General features: G+C 29.8%; 1 protein-coding gene across 1 annotated transcript; it reads right to left on the reverse strand.

Annotated features, from left to right (window-relative positions):
• Positions 1-6,276: 6,276 nt before the first annotated feature.
• LOC129311521 (cyclic dof factor 1-like) lies at positions 6,277-9,542 on the reverse strand. The gene is made up of 2 exons (XM_054953853.1): positions 9,156-9,542; positions 6,277-7,813 (listed from the first exon to the last, which is right to left on the reverse strand). The coding sequence occupies exons 1-2, from the start codon at positions 9,279-9,281 to the stop codon at positions 6,614-6,616; spliced, it is 1,326 nt and encodes a 441-aa protein (XP_054809828.1). The 5' UTR covers positions 9,282-9,542; the 3' UTR covers positions 6,277-6,613.
• Between the last annotated feature and the right edge of the window lie 13,987 nt (positions 9,543-23,529).

Consider the following 23,529-nt stretch of genomic DNA (forward strand, 5'->3'; position numbering starts at 1 on the left):
AATACCGTCATGAGCTCGCCTAATGTGTTAATTAGGTTTCAGACAGTCGCTAGAGAATCTAACAGACTACTAGTGAAAGTAAAAGAAGTTGTGGTGGTAGAAGCGGAAGAAGCCATTTGAAAGTTAAGGTAAGAGAAAATGTAGCGGATTGAAAACTTGAAGTTCAAGAAATGGCAAAGAAAGCAAGAGAAGTGACCAAAATATAAAAACGAGTTTATATCGGCAGAGGGCACTCAGAAGCGAAGCGATGTTTCAATTTTTTTTCAAACGTATCATGTGGCTGATGTTAACAGCCATTGGCACGTGGGGGGCATTGTTTGGGCTAAATATAAAACGTTGCTCAAATAGGTTACAAGGCTAGTTGGGCTAAGTAATCGAAGTGTCAAGCCCAATATAAACAAAAGAGGCCGACTCCAAAGCTCGGTAAAGTCCACAACAAGAAAACATGTCGAAATCCCGTCAACTGCAAATATTAGACCATTAGCACGAAGACATGATCCTAAGTAATGCCAAAATCTACACCCAAGTAGTTCAATTAAACGGGTTGGTTATCAAAATGGAGAGACCGTGCCATAAGTTTCGTGAGATTCTTGATTTTTTGGCAGAACGTGCTAAATCCTAAGGGAAATGTTTCCACTATTCGACACTATAAATAGAGAGAAGAAAAAAACAGAGTAGGTAGTCAACACTTAATCAAGACTCGTACATTTTTACATTCATTAGCCCTTTTCAGTTCTTAGTTTTAGTTTATAATCTTTTACACTTCAATAAAATCATACACTTGTTCTGCCAAACCCTTATATCTGTTTACATTCGAGCGAATTATGGTAAGGAAACTCGGGACCTTTTTTGTTATCTATTGAGACTCAGTGTCTCTGGCATGTCCGGTATTCATTGTTCAACCACAAACAAAATGTAAGATTCGATAATTTTTGAGGATTATAGTGCAAAATTTTTGACAATTGTTTGATTTAATTAAATAATTATTATGATATTATGTGAAATATTTAACCAATCCAAATCCTCTACAACCCACCTCGTTATGGTAACAAACACGAAATTCCTTTCAATTAAAAAAAAAACAATAACTTTAATGGTGTTTTACTTCGTATTTTGAAGATGGAGTGAGAGAAAAAAAATATAAATGTATATGGAATTTTATTTATTTTACATCTCTTGTTTTACCCCTATGAATAATTTTTAAAGATCGGATTCAATATCAAAACTTGTAGTTTTTTTTTTAACTGAAAAAAACTTGTAGTTTTAAACACTGGGTTCTATTGACCACCAAAAAATAACTGAAATCGTAACCGTGGCAAATAATGTTGACGACAATTCATAGCATGCATTGCATTATTTGAATTTTTGGAAAATATTTCTCATCGTTTGTAAATTAGGTTGTGGTCAAAAGACTGGATTAATTTATCTTTTAAATCGAAGATAGTCGTGGGTCATTTATACGAAATATATAACATGCTTATATATATATATATATATATAATGGTTTTTCAAAATTCACCATAGCAGTATTCATTATTATACAAGAATTGTTTGTGCCACTGAATCTTAATTTTATTCTAAGTGTTGTAATCTTAATTATTCAACCATCCTTTTGCTTCAAAGGAGAACTCGAAGCAAGTTCAAGAAATCAGGTTCTTTATTATTATTATTGGTCAAGGATTCTTCCTTTGGGAGTGGTTAGGAAAGACTGTATTGCAATGCCTTGGTTGGGCATCAAAGGAGCCCAATAAAGTGTGCTCACAAGATCAACAAAAGAAGACATAGTGTTGGACCAAAACAGCAAAAAGACATCGTGTGATCCAGCTGCTTCTATTGGCCCCAAATAATTTTGTTAGTCAAAATTCAAGTGATCAATGAACTGGATTAAGTGATTAAGGACGTTGTACTTCTTAAATAAAGTTATGCTATATTTGGATACATTTAAATTTGAATTATTAAAGCATGTAATTTAGCATTTGTAATTTTCAAGGTGGGGTATGTTTGGCTATCAGTTTTGTGGCCTAATAATACTTTTTGCAAACCCAGTTTGTATTATATGATTGTCTTTTTGCATTATTCTATTATTCTGTGAAATGGAGTCTCACTAGAACATTGCATTTTGCTAACAGAAATGGAAGTTCATATTAGAAAACTGAGTTTTACCAAAGAAAACTGGGTTTTGAAAATTGTTAGCAAATACTCCCTCCGGGTCTTATTTGTTAATCAAGTTCTATAAGATTTTTTTGGTCCTTTTATAAAAGTCAGTATCCCTTTTTTTTTCTTTGTAATTTTTTATACATAATTTCAAAAATACCCTTCTGTAAATTCTAAAATGAAATGTAATTTTTCAATTTAAAAAAAAAACTCTCCTCACATATCAAATCACCATTTTTAAAAATTTAAAGGCAAAAATAAAAAGTGATTTAATTTTAAGATAATTTTATTACTCTAGCTAACTTGTTTTGATTTTGATAAATTAATTAAAAGTAACTTCTATATAAAAAGACAGGAAGGAGTACACTCTTAGAGTTTTAAAAGCATGTTTGAAGCTATAAAGAAAGATTTTGTATTAAAGAAAAAAACAGAGGAATATTGTTTTGTTTTATATTTGAAACTCCCAAGGCCATCGGTAAAATTTTAAGTAACCTTGTCCTGTTTTTACTGTGAAGAAATCTCATTGAAAGTTCACTAAAATCAAAAAAAAAATATTTCAAAAAGTCATGCCTTTCCAATAATATCACATTTAAAGGTGATTCTCTCAGAATCACATTTAAGGGGGGGGGGGGGAGTTTTCAAACAAAAAACAGTCAATCAATCTAACATACTTTTGAAAATCATATTTGACCAGCTCCAATTCAAAAGGGAAACATTATCGAAGATTCTCTTTAAAAAATAAAAAAATACAATCATTAATCATTATAATTTTATTAAATTTTATTTTTAATCTTTATAATTTTTTTTAATGTCTTTAGTTTTTATAATTTCAGCTAAATTGGATGACATTTGTTCCCTAGGATCTTAATGATATTAAATTACAATGACTGTAAGGACTGAAAACAAATTATATGGATTACAAACAAAACTTGATAAAATTCTAGGGATTAATGATTATGTTTTTTAATTAAAAAAACTAACTACAATTAATTGAATTTATGAAATTTTTTCAGCGTCAAGGAGATATTTAGAGGCCAAAGGTGGTTGCGTTTTAATTACGTGAAGATGCTGTCTCTGGGTATGTGTGTGTGTTGACAAAATTGGGGCACGTGAATAACTAATGTTGATGAATAAATATGTGTTGACAAAGGAAAAACATGAGGGCTGTGGAGTCTCGAGGATTAATGAATAAACCGAATTCAAATACGTATTGAACATAATCTTTTCAACAAGTTGGGCTATGAAACACCAATAACTAATCAAGATTATGGCAACACACAATCCAATTTCAACCACTAACAAATGATCATTACTTGTTTCATTGAATCAAATTTATATTTTGAAGGCTACCGTGTGGTTGCAACCAAATGAGGAAAGGACATGCATTAATTAATTTCTTCATCCTCACAATTGATGATTTGACATCTGCGTACTATTTATTTACTTATTTAATTAGCAATTGGCCTAGACCATTATAATAATAATAAGGAAAAAAGCTTATATACTTAATAGGTTTGTTTTCAAGTAAATCAAGACATTTAAATATTTTATAGATTATTTATTTTATAAAAATTTCTTGATATTAATTTTATTATCACATTAACTTGTCATAATTTGAATGGATGTAAGTATACTACATATATAAGACTAATTAAGTCTTATCCTAATAATAATAGCAGTAATAATAATTACCTTTTTTAAGCTCCAAGCAACATTTTGATTGTCATTGTTATATACTCCTTTCATCTTGTTTTATAAGATATATATAAGATGTTTTGAAAAAAAAATTAAGATTTCATTGGTGATGATTTTTTTGCTAACCATTAATGATGATTATTTCAATGTTATCCTCCATTATTTTAGTATACTAAATATATAAGACTAATTATATAAGTCTTATCTTAATAATAATAGTAGTAATAATAATTACCTTTTTTAAGCTCCAAGCAACATTTTGATTGTTATTGTTATATACTCCCTTCGTCTTGTTTTATAAGATATATATAAGATGTTTTGAAAAAAAAAAGTAAGATTTCATTGGTGATGATTTTTTTGCTAACCATTAATGATGATTATTTCAATGTTATCCTCCACTATTTTACACGTAATAATAATTAGTGTAAAATAATGGTGCTTCGGATTGAGTGCTTTGCACGTAATAATAATTTTAATTTTAATTGCTTCGTTATATTTCTTAAAGAATCTTTTGTGCACATTTTTTTTTGGCCAAAATATTTTGTGCATATTGATGTTAAACCTTGATGTTTCTGAGCGCAGAAATATGATGCATATTAATTATTAATATATATATACGTATAGTTATAGTCCATCATATATATATATATATATATATATATATTGTATTGCTCGCTCCACTTTGAGATAACGATAGGGCTCCAATTAAGCAAAGTTGCAAAGACTTTTTGCCAGTCTTTTTCTCTTTTAGGTGGGAATTAAAGTTGCACTTGGCCAACACTTTTTTCTTAAGAAAATTGTTCACCACTTTTTCTTCTCAAGACTTTTCCTCCATAATTGAAGCAACCAAACACTGCTTCCTCCAATATCTTCATTATTTTCATAACATGTCCCACGCATTGCCATGGCCTAAGAAATTTGTTCCACTTCTATGAATATTTTATTTTTATTTAACTGGATTGGATTTAATTATTTTTATATTTGAAAATGTTCAATTTGTTAAGTAATGCTCTTTCCGGACAATATCACTCTTGTCTTTATTTTTATTTTTGTTACAAGCAGTGTTAATCAACAATGAAAAATATATAATTTAACATAAATCTAATTAATACCTTAAGGCTTTGGATTAAGATATATGATATTAAGTTTACTCATTATATGTCTTTCTCGTGAAGTTGAATAATACAACTTAGTATGTGTGGTGCTCCTTCAACCCCAACATTTAAAAATATTTTTTTATTGAAAAATAATAAATTCTGTTAAGTCCAACAATTACTTTAATTTCTAAAATTTATCACATTTTGTTAAAGACCTTGAACATGGAAGAAATTTTGGGCATATTATTAAAAGTGAAAGGCCAAACAGGCAAGGGGAAGGCAAAAGCGGGTGGAACAGAGACCACTAAAGAGTGATGGCTTCACATTAAGTGGGACCCTCAGAAAGCATTTGCGCATAAAAATTGTGGCCACCTTGTTCTGATACCAACCCTGAAATATCTTCTTGTTCCTTCCCTCACTCACCCATGTACATCATCAGTGACCTCTCAAAACATGCCTACTGTATCCAGTGTTTTTTTTTTTTGGGCCTAATTTTCATAACCTTATTTTATTATTAAATCTCATTTACTTATGGGCGAAGTTCATTGATAGCGTCCTAATTGAGGTACCCCAGAAATATGTGTCCTCGTCTAGTGCTGGCACGGAAATAAAGGAAAAGGAGCAAAAAACAAGAGAGATAAAAGTCAATAACTTTATCTTATACCTCCAGTTTTTGGATTCTCTTTGGGACATGTTTGTTGTTTTGTGATCTTTATTCGAGTTCATCCACTCAAGTGGAGACTTTGTAATAAAGAAGTGAAATTCTCTCCCCTTTTTTAAAGTCATGCACTCTCCTGGTTTTATAGCTTTCTCTAATACTTAATTACTCCTTGTAAGAAGAGTTCTACTTGATGCCTTGTACTCTGTAAATTCTACTGTCATAATGTGTGGATGAAAATTCGCCAAAAAGTGGTTAGAGAATTTGTTAGACCTGAAAAGATTAAATAAAGCCAAGAAGAAAATCATGTCTTTGATCATTTTTTCCCCACAGCAGCTTGATTTATAGGGCGAAGGAAAACTGAACTTCTGGGTTGAAGAGTATGTTAGTGTGATGTTATATACACGGAAGTTCACATACTTCAAGTCTGTACTTTTAAAGGAATGGGAGTTACTAATTTTTCTTTGGATTTCCTTGATCTGAGAAAGAGAGTCAAGAATCATAGAAAGGAAAATATCCCTCAATTATTAGGGGAGCAAGTTGTATAAAGTCTATTCCTTCCTTGAGTATTTCTACTTTTACTTTTCAAGCAAGGGAACAGTTATTTTGTAGTGAACTGGGACGAAACAGTACTATATAAATGGAGAAAATCTCCAAAAGGAAACAGCAGGCTTCAGAAGAACTATTATAGTTTCATTTTAAGACATAGATTTCAGCTCAAGAATCTCCTTTTCTTTTCCTCTCTCTTCATCCCTCATTATTTTTCTCGCCCCTCTTGTGTATGTACATCAAGATATTTACTAACAGATCATCTAAATCTGCAGCAAAACTATACCTGTTAACTATAACAGGTTCAACATTGCAGCTAGGGAAGCTAAACTATAATTCTGTTCCTAAGAATGCAGAAAAGAGGAGGTCAAGAAAAACTTGCAGGGGGCCAAAGGCAAGAATTCCACTAGATTCGTTTCATTGAGGCCTCAGTCATTGGAAATCTGATGAGGCTTTGCCGTTAAATCTGCTCATGGAAAGTACGAGATCGTGATAAAGCTGCTGGGTTGGCTTGCAACACCAGTGATGGTTCAACCATATGTTTCTTGTCATCCTTCTTTGCAGGAAATGCCTTGAAAAACCCTCCTTCATTCTCATTCTTCATCCCTAATGCTGACCATATAGAACTCTTTGCAGCTTCACTGGGATCACCAACTCGTAGAGTCTTGGGAATCAAGACACTATTTTCTGAACTGCCACTCTCCACATTAGGATTTTCTTTTGGCGAGTTGACTGGATTGATAATGTTCCCTTCCCTCGAGTGTTTTCCCAGAGATGGTGAGCTAGGGGTTGATTGGTTAACAGAAGATGATTGTGCAGAGATGGATGGTATATTCCAAGAAGCTGGCAAAGTACAACCCCAATATATAGCATTGGGACAGAATGATGCCGGATAACCTTGCGGGATTGAAGAACTCCACTGTGATGAGTTCCATTGACAAGGCCATGAGAAACCTGGACGAATATTATTTACAGGTTCCAGCAACGTAGCATTGCCTTTCCTCTCCGTACAAGTTGAAGCTGTACCAGAAGCTCCAACGGATTGATCATTCTCATTATCAACAAAGTTATTTCGATCGCGTAAATGAAACCCATTTACAACACCATTCTGCGTTTTCTCTGCAAGGTTTAACACAGAAACCATGGAATCACAAAGAGGAGAATCTGAGCCAAAGGTCAAGACAGCTGCTCTATTGTACAATCCATTGGCAGATTCGTCTTTGGCAATCTGAAGGGTCTTTGGAACCATTATTTGACGATACTGTGAGGCAGAAGAGTTTTTGTTCTTGCGACGACCTGCCCCTACAGGCACATTTCTCATGGTTCCTCCAGCAGTCCAGTATCTCTGACAGTTCTTACAGAAATGACGCGGCTGATTCACATTGTAGTTGTTAAAATAACAGAATTTGGTGTCCATGCTATTGCATCTTGGGCATGGAAGTATCTTGTCAGGTTTTTTGGGAGTTTTTTCTTCTAAATTGCTTGTCTCACTTTGTTCTCCATGTTTAGTAGATTTGACTAAAGATGTCTCTCTTTCTGCTGAGGGGGTCTTAGGATTCTCAAAAACGCCTGAAGATGCAGAGGAAGATTTTAACTCCTCTGTGCTTTGATAGGAGGCATCATCATCTTGTACTGAGGTGAGTTCATTCCTTGACAACTCCTGAAATAATAAGCGACTCGTAAGTATTAAATATGACTTAAAACATTGAATGAAAGGCAAGGAATTTACAGCTTCAATACAAGAACAGAATATGAAGCACAAGATTTTCTTGGTATTTTTCATTTTAACAGACAATTCTGCTGTTGATAAATTGCCAAATGATATGTTATTTGCATACGATTTCTGAGCATATCAGTTTCTTTCCTATCATGGAATATCAGTTTATAAAGAAATCAGCTTCAATAAAATCAATAATTATCTTCATTTTACTTAGTGACCCTGATTCAACAGATGCAATATTAAGGAAACTTAAAGCCAAAATAAAGGCTTGTTAAAATCTCACAAGAGGAGCAGGGAATCATTGGAGTACACTCGTATTTTTCTATATGATCAAGTTGAAGTTTGATGTTGATTTTGATAGAATAGGGATAGGCCATGATGGAATTGATAGAATACTTGACCTCCTTTTCTCGGTAATAAGAGGATTATAGAATGGCCGATTACGAGAACAGAAGCATAAGAACCTTATAGGAGGAAAAACCTAAAGAAAGCTCTAGCATCTGGTCATTGAACAAGAATCCAAAACTTAATCTTGGTATTTTAGAGTTAACCAGTTACATATAAACTAACCTTTAAATGGAAAACGAACACTCCAACCCCGACATACAAGTTAATATATGCAGAGAGAAGTTTACGAGTATAAAATAGTTCGTCAATAAAATATAAGCACATATATATATATATATATATGAATAAAATTTTCTGAAAGGACACAACGTTACAGATCATTTAGAAAAGGGTTATTTATATTCCAAAGCGGAATAAATAATAGAATATAGACAAAGTGTCACGCGCAAATGAAATTAACTCCGATTGAAGCCCATGGCGTGAAAAGGAACGCGATAAGAGTTTAACAGAACAAGAAACCCAATAATAAATCTCCAAACCATTGAAATGGTCATATCTGAGATGTTGCCAGAAATCCAATATCAAATTAAAAAAAAAAATCCAGAACAGGATCAAATTGACCACATATAAATCAGTCACAGGACTTCGGAAAGCCAGAACCGTTATAAAAAACTCGAAAACACACCCTGAAGTACAGATCAAAGATTGGAAACAAGTGGGTTTATAGAATTGAATTGAGAAACCAAACAGAAGACGACTGGAAAATGAAAGTGGAATCTCAGAAATGGAGGAAGGAAGACACAAATAAAAGGGGGAGAGCTGAACAAGTCGTTAACCACCCAGAATCATCTGAAGCAACCTCAATATTGAATGAAAAGAGAAGAAATGGGGTGGCACGTAAGGAATGATATATATATATATATATATGAAATACCTGAGGGCGGGGAGAAGGAGGAGTATGATGGTGAGAGGAATGATGAAAAGGGGAGGCATGGCGGTTGGGCGGGAGAGAAATCGTCCTGCCAAAGAGCTTAATCGCCGGGTCTTTAACCTCCGTCATTTGTGTTATATTGCTGCTTCCTACCACTCTTAAAGGTTCAGGTACAGGAATCTCTCTGACCTCTCTCTCTCTCTGGTCTCTTTGAAAAATTGGGGAAAAAATAAAGGAAAATAAATAAGGGGGGACTATTTATAGGAAGTGGAAGTGTAGAGTCTTAGAGTTAGTCGTTTGGAAAGGGAAGGGAAGTGGATATGGGGAAGGGAAAAGAGTGTGAAAACAGGGAAGGGGGAGACACATCAGCAAAAGGAGAAGGAAGGAGAGCCACAAGTTCTTGTGGCGTATGAGATCTTTGGGTGATGTTGGATTCCCCCCTTCTTGCTTATCAAGATAGATAGTGCCCTTATATATCCCCCTCTTCTCTCTCCCCCACTTTTCTTCATTCCTCTTTCTTTCCCTTTTCATCTTCATTGGTCATTCTTCTTTGTTACATCTTTTCACCTTTTTCCCTTTCTTACCTTTCATCTTTGACCTTCCATCTCCCCTTTGATTTCTCTATTTCACTTATCTCTTGTTGTTGTTCTCATATTTCTCTTTACATTTATTTTTTTATAACATTTTAATATTTTAAAATTATTTTAATTATTAATTTGGTCCTCCAAATCCAATTTTTTTATCAATTTATCTTTAAAATTTATGTCATAGTCCTTATTATTTAAATAAGAGATAATAATATAAAAAATTACATTATTTCACTTATTAAATAAGATTGTTATTAATGATGATTATTTCAATATTATTTTTCATTATTTCATTTCTTAAATAAATTTCCTTCCCCTCTCTCTAATTAGTGAAGTGTATTTTTAAAAAGTTTATAAAAAAATTAAGATGATAAACTGTATTTAATAAACTTTATTGATATGTATAGTTTTTTTAATTAAAAATGCATTATAAATTATAAATTGAGATAGAGAGAGTAGCTAATGTCAACTAATGAAATTCATATAGTAAAATCTAGTTCAATCAAGAGCATATCTCTTAACATAATTCTTTATTTGTAAAACTTAAGCCATTAACCTTACTTTAAAAAATTAAATTTGTCTATTCAGCTCAATTACCATTAATTCTATTTTATCACAAATAAAATACATTATATATATTCCTTCATTCCTTGTATATATTTTTCCCTCTTTCTCCATGACAAGCCCTTTTTCTTATTCATCAGAAAATATGAAAATCTCATCCACTGATTGATATTTTATTGTTGCATGTTTGATTGGGCTGCATTTTCTAAAGTAGGCTAGCTACAGTTTTGTAATTTTCGTGTAAGTAATTAATTAAACGTTGGTAACATCTTTTGAGTATGTTTGGTGAGCAAAAATGATAATTTAATTGTTATTTTGTTGCTACCATATCATGAAAGTATCCACATGAATATGATATAGCTATATTCCAGACCTAGATCTTGCAACAGAGATAACAAACTATATATGATCCCAAGTATAAAATTTGGCGATCATATGAATGACCTAATAGTTTTAATTTATATTTTTATCTAATCACAATCATAAAAATATTTTCATACAATGTGTTTATAGATCAGGCTACCTAAGTTAACACCAACCATATCCAGAAAACAGTAACCACGCTGCTAATCTACGTCAGTAAATACTAAAACCAAGGTGAAAACGATGAATATAAAAGTCTTACAATTCACTGTGATGTTTGGTCCCCAAAAAAAAAAAAAAAATCACTGTGATGCTTGCAGAATCGAACCCATAACTAGCAACAAAGTGAAGCCAACATGCTCCGACCAGCAAAGCCGTAAGTTTGATGAATTATGAATGCAAAAGTCAGCCTACATAAATTAACACAAATCATACAAAATATAGATATAAATAAATAATTACAGAAATGGATGTTATTCTATTTTTGTTTGGATTATTTATTTTTCTTTGGCCTTAAGTCAAGGTTTACGGAGTTTTATGTAGGTATTGCCATATCACGACAAAATGCGCCGAATTTATTGATTTAAGTTTAATCCAATGTCCTTATACGCTAAAGAACGTTATGTGTGAGAGGTTCGACATTATGGAAATTTTTTTGAACTTCCATAATCCAATAAATGAAACACTGTTTTGATAAAGTCCAAAAAAATACCTTTCATTCACGCCATCCTAATCATATTATAGATTATATGGATAAGATTGTTGGGGGCTTTAAATAAATATAAGAGAAAATTCTAATCAAGCTCCCGCGCACCAATTTTTTTCTCCACATGCTTGTTCGAGATATTGTTGGCATTAATATGGGCACCTTTATCAGATAATTTAAATATTGCTTTATTACATTATGAGGGACTAACTTATTTTATTAGAGCCAAGCCCAATTGATCTTTGCACCAAATTTCTTTCAAGTTAATTGTCACGTAAGTTCACTTACTTAATTGTAAAACTAAGTTAAATTACATTTTTAGTTTTTTAATTTCATATAAAATTTTATTTGGTCTCTTAAATTCACAGTGTTCCTTCAATCTTTTAAATATTTCATTAAAAAAGATTATACAGTAACATTTTAAATATTGACAAAATATTTTTAAATATTGACATATTAGATTTAAATTTTTTAAATTAACATTGATTGAAAAAAAATAAACTAATTGTATTAATTCTAACTAAAAAGATACTTCATCTATTAAAAAATGTAAAGTATTTTTAAGTAAATTTTATCTCTAATAAAATAATTAATTATCTTTAAACTAACACTATTTTTTATATTTATCCTAATTTAATAGGTATTTTAATTTAAAATAAATAAATTTTTTATCATAAATACTTTTAAAAAATATATTAACTACATCTTAAAATATTAAAAATATTTTACATTTTTTATTATTTATTTTTTAAAAATATTTTAAATTTTTAAATGGAGGGAGTACTTTATAAAAAAATTAAAGGATGAAACGTTACATAAAATTATATAATTAAATATGTATATTAACCTACAAAATGAAAAAATATTGGAGAGATTTAAATTTAAATTCCATCAAAATATTGGTTGTCACGCGAATTAATAGAGAGTGGGCCTTTGACACGTGGCAGCTAGGTAGGACCAACACAGAGCAGATTGCACAGCTCAGCAAGATTATGTACGTGCTCCTGCCACATCAACATGGGAGTCCGCGTGCTGAAAAGCGAAGTGAAAAGGTCATCAAAGGGAGGCCAGGCCATCGACGCCGTTGAGAGGAAGCAAATTATATTTGGACACGTGGCAAAGCGGGCATGCATCTAGGTAATTCTGTGAAGTTGTAGGGGTATTTAGGAGAAGAGAAGAATCTTGGGTAGTGGCCGTCGTTTGCCAAAGAAGCAACCGACAGCCTCCAGTGGACGACACGTGTCGATATCACTGGGCGGGGATAATAAATTTGAAGTTGGGGACCATATCTTTTTCTCTTATCCAATTTGGTCGCCTCTGATATTTTTAACAAAAATTTGGCGTTGCCTTGTGTTTTAATCAAGGATTAAATATTAAATTTATCTTAAAACTTTTTTCCTGAGTGTTGGGTATCATAAATTTTTGCTAAGAGTATTTTGTTTTAAAATTTTTAAAAAGAAAATAATTTCATCTTGCTATTAATGTAACCGTTTGTTAATTGTTACTTTAACCTTATTTATCATGCGACAATTATCCAACACATTTTTTTTTGTGATAAGGTCAAATTTAAAATTTTTTGTATTGAAGTTATATTAATAATAGGGTGAAATTGTTCTCTTTTAAAAATTTTTGAGATAAATTATTTCAAATAAAAGTTTAAAATATTTCGCATCTCTAAAAAAATTTAAAGACAAATTTTTCCTTTGAAAATTCTCAAAAACAACAAGGCAACCTTTATTTTTTTTATAAAATAAAATAAAATAACTATTAGGGGCATCACTCCATCTTTATCATTTTGTTCCGTCGTTTTGCTTTCATTTTGAAAAAAACATGAAACTAAATTTTCTTTTAAATTCTAGGTTAAAAAATTTATTTCAACTTAAGAAAGTCGCATTTTCCCATCAAAAGCAGAGATAGTCATCATTTTATTATCACAAGTTTTCAAACATCATATTTTAAAAATTTATATTAATGTTTACATAAAATAACGGATCTACTTATATAAATTTTGAAGTTAACTATCCAGATTTACGAAAAAATTTAAAATTTTAAAAACACTTTGCATAGTTAAACTATTTTTATTTCTTTTCTCTTGAAATAGTCCTTTTCTTTATTTCCTTAAGATGTCATGTATTATATGTGAGCTAAGTTAAAGCAGCAGAATGTACAAAATAGATATTTTTTTGTCGTATCCCTTTTTGGACCAAAATAATTAATTACCTATATTTTTTTCATAGTTGCTCAAAATTGACAAGCATATGTAAACTTTTTAATTTTTATATATATATTCTTTATCTTTCTTTTTCATTCTTATCCAACATTATTTCTACTGGCATGCATCAGAGTCACATTATTATTTAAGAAAACGAAATAATTTCTTGAATACATCTCTATAAAAAATTATCATCTCTTGGAGGGTATCATTAAGAAAAATATTTTTCTCGTGGGAAGATACCTTTAAGTAATAAGAAAAAGTTACTTTATTGGCTTAATAGTAAAGTTTAGAAAATGATGAATTAATATTAATTGAAAGCAGAAAGGAAATGTTGGGGAAAAATTACTATAAATATAAATTAGTTAAAATTGTTTGTATTAATTATTGGCATGCATAAGTTGAATAATTTTTTCTGATAAAAGTGAACAGAGTAAGTAATATTTAGGGCCAGACGATGTTAACCCCATAGTCATCCTCATCCATACGACCATACGCTGTTCTTCTTATGAGTTATAATCACCATCTCTTCCCCACAAATTAAACCTAAAAGGTTAGATAGAGAGAGACTTGAAAGAGAAACATGATGAGTAAACTAAATAATTTATTTTTAAATTATTTTTCAAAATTATAAAAAGTTTATAAATTTTTTTCATCATATCCATTTATCAGTAGATGAAATAAGGACATTTTAATAAAAAATAATGCAAAATGTAATGTAACATTTTTGAAGGATGTTGGTGAATATTATTTGAAAATAAATTGAAGAAAAAATTGTAAAATTTTAGCAAAACTGAATAAGAGCAAATATAGTTTACTAAGAAAATTATTGTTTATTAAGTCCTAAAATTGAATTCGAGATGAGGTAGTTTGGAGTTTGGACATACTTGCTCGCGAGGGAAGGTCCAGTGAGATTAATTAAATTAGATTATTTACTGGAGCATTTACAAGAAGATATAGTTGGATATAATGAAAAAAAATCTATCAAATCAAAATTGTCATATATAAGCTACTAAATTTTTATAAAAAAACAAATTATAGATAAACAAGTCCAAAAGGAGTATATGACACATGTGAGATGAACTTTAAACTTGTATGCATGCTTAAATCTATAGAAAGAGGAGACACAACTTTTTTTTCCTTTAACTAGGTATAGATTTCATTTTACTAGAGGCGATCACATTGAATTATGATCAGGTATTACATGTAGGCATCTCAATTAATGAATATTTAAATTTTGATTTATTATGTTATAAGAGATTAATCTCCTTTACTAGATCTAACTCTCATTTTACACAATCAAGAAAGAAAGAGGAGACAATTAAGGCATATGTATGCTGCTGCTTAAGGAAACTTGGAGTGCTCATTGTCAGCCTCCTCAATTATTTTCAACCCACCCACAAGTCCACAATCGCAACTCTTGACCACTAGTTAACAGTGACATATATAGGATCATATATAGGCTCACACAATTTTCTCATTGTTTAATTTAGTACATGTGTGTGTCTGTGTTTGTAATGCTTGGTGGGGCTTGGGAGTTCATGTTGTGTGTGTAGGTTTTGAAGATAAATATAATGAATCAAAGGAGACCGGAAGAATACGATTCCTGGGATTTAAGATGGTGGGTACGTGGTTCTATGTTTGCCACTTTGCCCCTCGCATGCTCAAGAACTTGTACTCTCAGATTTTGGTGTTCTTCATGCTACTCCTTCGATCTTGTCAATGTGGACCTCTACAAACTAGCTTGTACGAGTCACATCTCTAATTCCCATACTCAAGAATCCCGACGCGACGATAATTGATTTAAAGATGTCATGCTGGATCGAATAAAAGGGACTTAATATTTTATAATATTATCTTTCCATTTGGAAAATGATATGTAACTCAAATCCAATCGATTTGATAATATTAGAAACAAAGATGGCTTTCCACTCAAAACATTTGGGAGAATGACAATCAAAGACCCTATAAGGAAATATAAAAATCTGAGTTGTGAATTCTTTAATCTCCACTACTACAAATTTATTGATACATAACGAATCTTATTAGACGGTTATATACTTAACCGTCCAATAAGAAAATGTGAGGAAGAATATTGGATGATTATTTAAAAAATTATTCAATATGTGTTTTGAATTTATATTTTTAAAATTTATTAATTTAATCCAAAGTTCACATTGGATGGTTATTTAATGTAACTATCCAATATGTAATTGGTATATTGGACAATTAATGAAATAATCATTTAAAATACATTTTAAAAACCTCCCCTTCTAAATTTAAACTCATTTTTGCAAGTCGTTGTCCTTCTCTCTTCCTCTTATCTCTTTTTCATTTTTTCATTGTCATCAACTTCGTAAGCGTTCTCACATTATCTTCTCTTCTTTTCATTTGTTTTGAATCTTGTGTGTGCTAACTGAAACCATGTAACTAGGTTTTTGTGTTTGATTGTTGTTTGGATTTTATTAGGCACGTTTGATTTCTAATAAGGTTTTGATTTGTTAGATTATATTATATAGATTTTTATTATTATTATTATTATTGCATGCAAGGTGTTTAATAAAATGTTTAAGTTATGGATGGCTTTAAAATATATGTTAGAGCAATAATATATAATTAGATGGGAGTTATATTTAATTCTTATTTTTGTCCAAATTTATTGTCTATTTTTTGTGTATTTTTGATTTGAACAATATTCAATTGATTTGAATTTTTAACTTCAATTTATTTTCTTTCTTATCAGGGTTATTATGCTTCATTGCATCCAAAAGAAACTTCTTGCATCATTAAAGTACAAGTCATATGATCAAGCTTACACTAATCAAACTTGTCACTACTAATTTAAATAATCAATACTAACTTTCTAATTAATTCAATAATATGTTTATTTCTCTATGCAGTCCCCATAAAAAAATAGCATACAGTGAGGATTGTAGATACCATGTGATAAGATTTTTTAAAGATAGCATCACTCACAGGATAACTCTACTACCACAATATATATATTATTTAGTTTCAATTATATATGATTATGAATTTTAATTTACTCAATTAATTAACTTTATTATCATATTACATTATTTCAATATTATCTTGATTCATAATATGAAGAATTCAAGAACTATCATATTAATGGAGTCATTTAGAAATTGCGTGAGTGTATTTTCGAACTGGGGGAAAAAAATTAAGTAAGCTAGATATTTTTTTTCCATATAGTTTTTCTCATTAGGTTTTATAACTTAGAATAATTTTGATTTAGTATAGCAAATAATTTTATTTTACTGTTGACCAATTGTATAGCAAATAATTCTAGTTTTTATATAATTTTAATAAAATTGTTGGTTTAATAAAATTGATATTAGTTTAGTATAACTTTAGACTGAACTAAACTAGACTTTTCATTGTTGTTTTGTTGCAGGGGGTTGCACATTGGATGATTATATACTATAATTGTCTAATATAATGCTTATATTGTATGGTTATGATCATAATCGTTTAACATATTCTTTTCTCTCATGACTCATGTGTTGGACCACATACTGGACACTAGCTTCTTTAAACTATATAATATTATAATATTAAATGATTGTAATAATTGTCCAATATTTATTTTCCCAATATATGACAGAGGTATATTAGATGGTTCTAATATAAGAAAAAAAAAAAACCATATAATACGCTTTTTTTTATAGTAGTGTTTATTTATAAAATTTTAAAAAGTCCTTGATATCTTTTAAGAGTCCTTGTTTGTCATTCTCCCAAAATATTTGCTTGTTGATTATGATGTTTCTTATTCTAAACCATCAGGATTCATGAGGTCCTAAATTTGATTTTTTATATTAGAGGATAATTAAAATCAAAGTCCTGTGTGTAATCATATTTTTATTACCAATTAAGTGCTTCCCCGTTTTAAACTATAAGTTTTTAAATTAGGGTTTTAGCACATAAATTAAGGAATACTTAATACATTGAAATATTAGTTACATTGCTAAATTTACTCTTATTTTAATGCATTGAAACATTTCACTTTAAAGTATAAAAATAAGGGTGTAATAAAAAAGTATAAAAAATGTTGTAATGAACTTTTAAAAGAATATATATAAAAGAAAAAAAATTCTTCTTAAAAACCTATATTTTAAAACGGATGGAAAATAATAGTTTACTTTGGTTTTGACTCTACAGATAATTGAAGAGTTTTAAAAGTTAAAACTAACTAATTGACCTAAATTTTGGGGTATAATGATAATGGTTCACAATGTGTCCACCACTAAAGCAAATTCCTAAAGCAAATTCTGAAAGTGTGACCAATAAAATTAATCTGAGAGAAAAGACAAGAAGTGACAAGGAGCGATAGAACTAAAATCCACAATTTGATTGGCCACTTGAAAAAGAATCCCACTACTAAAGAGCAAGCACGTTGGCCAACTTTTCTAAAGTAACAATCATGTAATCAAGTAGCTTTTGAGATATATGGTATGGTTAATCTTAATCCCCAGTAGAAACTTTAATTAATAACTTGCTTTTGTTCCCCTTTTGACTTTTGGTTTAAGATCATAATTAATCATCAGTTATTAATTAGCGCGTGTGCATTAACTGAGTCCATGTATTGTGTTTGTGTTTCTTAGTAAAAAGCTATTTAACTTGCAAATTGCGATGACAAAAAGTTTGAACTTTGAAATGACAAATAAAAAAGAAGCTCTTCATCATCAATTTGGTATTAATATTAATTATATAATGATCTTCTTATCTCTTTATAATGCCTTCCCATCATGAACTGAACTGAACTTCACTACCTAGTGGAGTGTTTCACTCTTTCCTTTCTCCTTATTCTTGCATAAACAATATTAATTAATTAACAAACAAACTCAAGATATTTTATCTTCTACCACTAATTAATTAATTCATTCATTCACCACTATGTGTTTGTGTGAATATATCACACCCACATGCATGTACAAACCCGAAGTGGCGGAGCCACCGGTCGTTGGAGAAAATTATATACTTTGAGTTATATGTTCTCATATTTTAAACTTTTAAATTTACTTAAATTTTAAATGACAATAAGCTAATCGTTTGATGACTTGAAATCATTGTTGAGAAAATTTATAAAGTATGAAAATTTTAATTAATTTTAATTATTAAATTATGTTTTTGATTATTAATATATCAATAAATTTGTCTTTCCTAATTTTGAGGTCCTAATTCTGCCACAGAATGCACATGCCCGCACAAATGAATTAATTAGTAGATATCTACTTGTAGAGACAAAATATTATAATATTAAAGCGTATTAAATAAGGTGTTGTATTGTCCATAAATCATAAATATATAGGGTGATTTTGCTCAAGTTTCAGTTTAATTTGTATATTGTGTTAATAAATGGTTTAACTATACTTTTAGTCTTCTAACTTTGTATAAAATTTTAATTTAATTCTTTAATTTTATAAAGTATCTTTTTAGTTATTTAACTTTAACATTATTAGTTTAAAATGATTTTTTTATACCAATTATTATTATTTTGAAAAAAAATTAAGTTTAATATGGCAATATTTAAAAATGTTTCATCAATATTTAAAAGTTTAATATAAAAATTTGTTAGGATAAAAACTAATGGCATCACAGTTAAATAACTAAAAAGATAGACATTTTATAAAATAAAAAAAATAAATAAAACTTTATATAAAGTTATAAAATTAAATGTATACTTTACCAATAAATAAATCAATCAGAAGTCTTTGGTGGATCAGGTAAGTGGGATGTGAGGTGTTGCTCACTGCATTTCCATCTCATCTACCATGTTGCAAAATTTTGAGCACACAGGATTCATAGCTTTTTATTTAAAGTTTTTACCCCCAAGAAAAGGTATTTAAGGATTAAGAGATATTTATCTTTCCCCCTCTTCAACGTATCAAAATTACATTTATTTATTTTTTCCAATTGAAAGGCTCACATTAATTTGAATTGAGCAAGACAGGGTCATAACAAAAGCGACAAAACTTTTTCACCAAGTATTTAATGATATTCCGTTTTTAGAACTTGAACTTAAAACATCTAATAAAAAAGGAACAATCTTTTATCAATTGAATCAAACGTTAATTAGTGATCCAATTTTAAAAAATCAATAGATAATTTATACAGTTTATAAAACCAGAGTCAACGCTTTTGTTTTTTAAAGTAAACAATATGTATTTTGTTATTCTAAATCTGGAGATACGAATTTTGATGTCTTTGCAAATAATGTAATACAAAATTATTGCAGATCATCATTGGTGAAATCTGTGTTTGCTGTGATACGTTGGAAAACTAAAGATTGATCGTTTAATAATGCTCTATTTTGAGTCTAATAAACATAACTGGATTTTCCTATTAGATATTTTAAAATCAAATTAATATATGTTTCAAGTGAGAAAAAGCATGGGAATTGATAATTAAAAATTAAAATACGCCTGATTTGGTATGAGGCCACTACGACAAAACATTGGTATTGTCATAACATATATAACATGTAATTCCTCACAACTTATAATAATGCAACTTGATTTGATATAGATTCCTTGTTATATGTTATTATTAATTTTTAAAGAAATTAAAAAAAGGCAATTGGACTAAAATTTCTTTCCAATTGGACTGGCAACTCTAAATGAAAATTGGGCTTGGGCTTATCATCATTCGTAGTAGTTAAATGATAGTTAAATAATGGGCTGCGGAGCCCATATATCAATGAAATGTGCTTCACATTCCTTAATTGATAAGATAGCTTGAATTTTACAACAAAAAACGACAGTTTGAACTTTGAATTGATCATCATCATCATCAAATGCTTGAATCGATTCTTGACAAGTACTTCCTCTGCCTTGTTTTATAACAAATTTTTAGTGTTTTGATGTTATGTAACACTAGTATAAGATATTTCGGGAAAAATATTGACTCATTAATGAAAAATTATTCTTTTGACCAAAAAAAATTAATGAAGTTTATTCTAAAATTGCTCCTTGTTATTTTTGAAGATTGATAGTTAAGTTTCAAAATATCGAATTAATAACAGTTAGGTCCCTAATAATTTTCTTAAAAAAATGAGTTATAAATATTAATTCAAACGGTTATAAATAGAAATCTCTATTACAATTAAAGAATTACATTTTATACTTAAATACTTATTTTCAATTGAAACTCTTAAATTTTCAATTATTTAGATCAATTTTTTTAATTGATTTTTTAAATTTTTTAATCAAGGACCTAACTGTTATTAATTTAATATTCTAAAATTTAATTGTCATTCCCCCTATTATTTTACTGCTGAAAAATATATATCTCTCTCTAAATGAAAGATATTTTATATTTTTTAATAAATTAAAATTTTAAATTGTATTTAATTGACATCACCAACTAAAATTTTCAATCATACCCTTAAATGAAATAAATATAATATTCAACTTATTCAAAATAACTTTATCAATTACTTGAGTCGAATGTAATCAAGTAATGGTATAGCTTGAAATATATATATATGTATGTATGTATGTATGTATGTATGTATGTATAAAACTTATTTAATATCCTACATTTTAGACTAAACATAATTTTTAAAAAAACACCCTATATTATGTTATGTAGATAAGATACTTAAATTTAGAAAATATGCTCTATTCTTGCATATATGTTCTAAATAAAAAAGCTTGAAAAGAACTCATGTCCATGTGAATAACAAGGGCACTCATGCCTTAAGTAAATAGTTGAGAGTTGGATTTCAAATCTTATATATATAAAGTATGATATAGTAAGAAGGGTTTATCTTTTGGAGAATTGCATCTAAGGTTTTCAGAATATAAAAAAAAAACCACACACACACCTAAGACTCAATATGTTTTGAATTTTGTTTTTTGTAAGCCCAAAAGCCCTAAATGCAAATATGTTTTTTTTTTGTGAAAAGACTCATTTATTTCAAATGTATAATTTTTCATGGCATGTTTACAACACAATACTTACAAAGAACATGACAATGTCCATATGTAAGCAACATATGTCCATTTATTATATAAAGTCTGTGTGGTTAAGTTGAACAATAATGTATGAGCTTTTCAAGTATATGTACAACAAAGTTTCCATAAAATACATGATAAGATTCATATATAAATAACACAATGTTTATTTATTATGCATAATCCATGTGATTAAGTTGAATAATAATGTACAAGTTTTTTAAATGTATGTGCAATAAAATGTTCATAAAAACATGACAAGGTTTATACATGAATAATAAAATATACATTTATTATATATCATCTATGTGGTTAAGGACAAATATATTTTTTACGGGGAAACAAATCTGCATTTGGACTTGCAGAAACAATTCACAATATATTGGGTCTTAGGTGTGGTTTTTCCATCCGAGAGTCCTAGGTGCAATTTTATCCTTTTTCTATGTGAGAAATTTGTGTTTTGCCACTAACGGTAAGGGAGAATGCCTATTAAAAGAAGGCATGAAGATGTTGATTTTATCTACGTCAAACTCAAATTTCTTTTCAACACTGGTCAAAAGAATCTCAAATATATAAAAGAAATTGTTAAATATGGGACAAAATAAAATACCCACGTATCAGAGTCACTTTCATTTTCTGTAAAATAGAGAAAAAAAAATCCAATGAAAATTAGGGTACTTGCAAATCTTACTATGCTAAAACAATTCCACACCGCCTTAGATATCATTGTGAGGTGACAACATAATTTATATGACATTTTTCAAGAACCCAATATTTATTTATTTATTTATTTTAACCAATTACTTTGCTAGTGGATTTGCACTTGCATGAATCACTCTTGTATGGCCTCTTGGGTCAAGTCATGACAGAACTTGAATGAATGACTAAATTTTTAGCTATCAGCTGGTCTAATTATACTGAGAGAGAAAAAATATGATCACTTTTCATTAATCAGATTTAATTAATATCTCAATTTGCTTCCTGTCTACTCTATTTTTATAAACCCCACAATGAGTTTGTGACGCACTGCCCAAGTCATTCAATGTAAGCAACCATGTTTGAGTTTGACACAGTACTTTGATCCCCTAAATCTCAATCATCTCATAGTTGTGGGATGTGGACAAGTTCTTTTTGTGATTCCTAAGGCCACATCCATCTTCTCCTCTTGCTTCTTTTCCCTGCTTTTGGATTATTGAGATCCCATCAAAGGAATCATAATTGATGACAACCCAACTTTGCTTAAGTGACTTTTGATTCATATAACCCCTCTCTCTCTCTCTTAACAATGATAATATTCCTTTCTTCACGCTTCAAACAAGGCATGCCATTGCTCAGTACATAATCAGTATATGCTTTTCTGTGGAACAACCTTTTCTTTCTTTCTGTTACTGATGGACCCACCTAGTCCAACCATATAACAACACACACAAACACACATGTTGCCGTATTTAGATCATATCATGTTCTGGTGTATGACTTCTACTCAGTTCTGATCAGTAGTGGGAAATTGTGCAGCAGCAGTAGCGGCTAAGCTGGAAAATTCACGGTGGGGTTGTGGTGGTGAGTGATGGCCAATGATCAAATTTATTTGATTCTAGTGATCAAACTCTGGAGAACCATACCAAAACCCAAGAAATCTTAAGTGTGATTTATCTGAATTACATTTAAGATTTCTTGTTGGCCATTATTAGCCACCCTTTTCCTTTTCTTCTCTGCTTTCATTTTCTAGGGGTGGAAAATTTCTTCTCTTCTGCTGGAATACACATCACACCATCAAAGCAAAAAAAAAAAAAAGATTCCCTTTGGAATAATTCCTTTAGGGGATCTTTGTTCTGCATTAGCCCTTTCAGCTGCTTTCATTGTACACACAGCATAGAGAGAGGAGATAAAAGAGATCTCACAACACATTTACAGTTGTCATTAAAAAAACAAATCTTTCTTTTTACAGTAAAATCTTTTGTATCAT

The sequence above is a fragment of the Prosopis cineraria genome, unplaced genomic scaffold (assembly GCF_029017545.1).
Source record: "Prosopis cineraria cultivar Desert tree isolate PC_DT_omini unplaced genomic scaffold, ASM2901754v1 PC5, whole genome shotgun sequence".
Lineage (NCBI taxonomy): Eukaryota > Viridiplantae > Streptophyta > Magnoliopsida > Fabales > Fabaceae > Prosopis > Prosopis cineraria.

Bases quoted from the DNA above. Each gene is read 5' to 3' on its own strand.
- LOC129311521 (XM_054953853.1), bottom strand. From the start codon at position 9,281: ATGACGGAGGTTAAAGACCCGGCGATTAAGCTCTTTGGCAGGACGATT. The intron at 7,814-9,155 runs GTATTTCATATA...TTATTATTTCAG, and splicing joins CTCCTTCTCCCCGCCCTCAG to GAGTTGTCAAGGAATGAACT.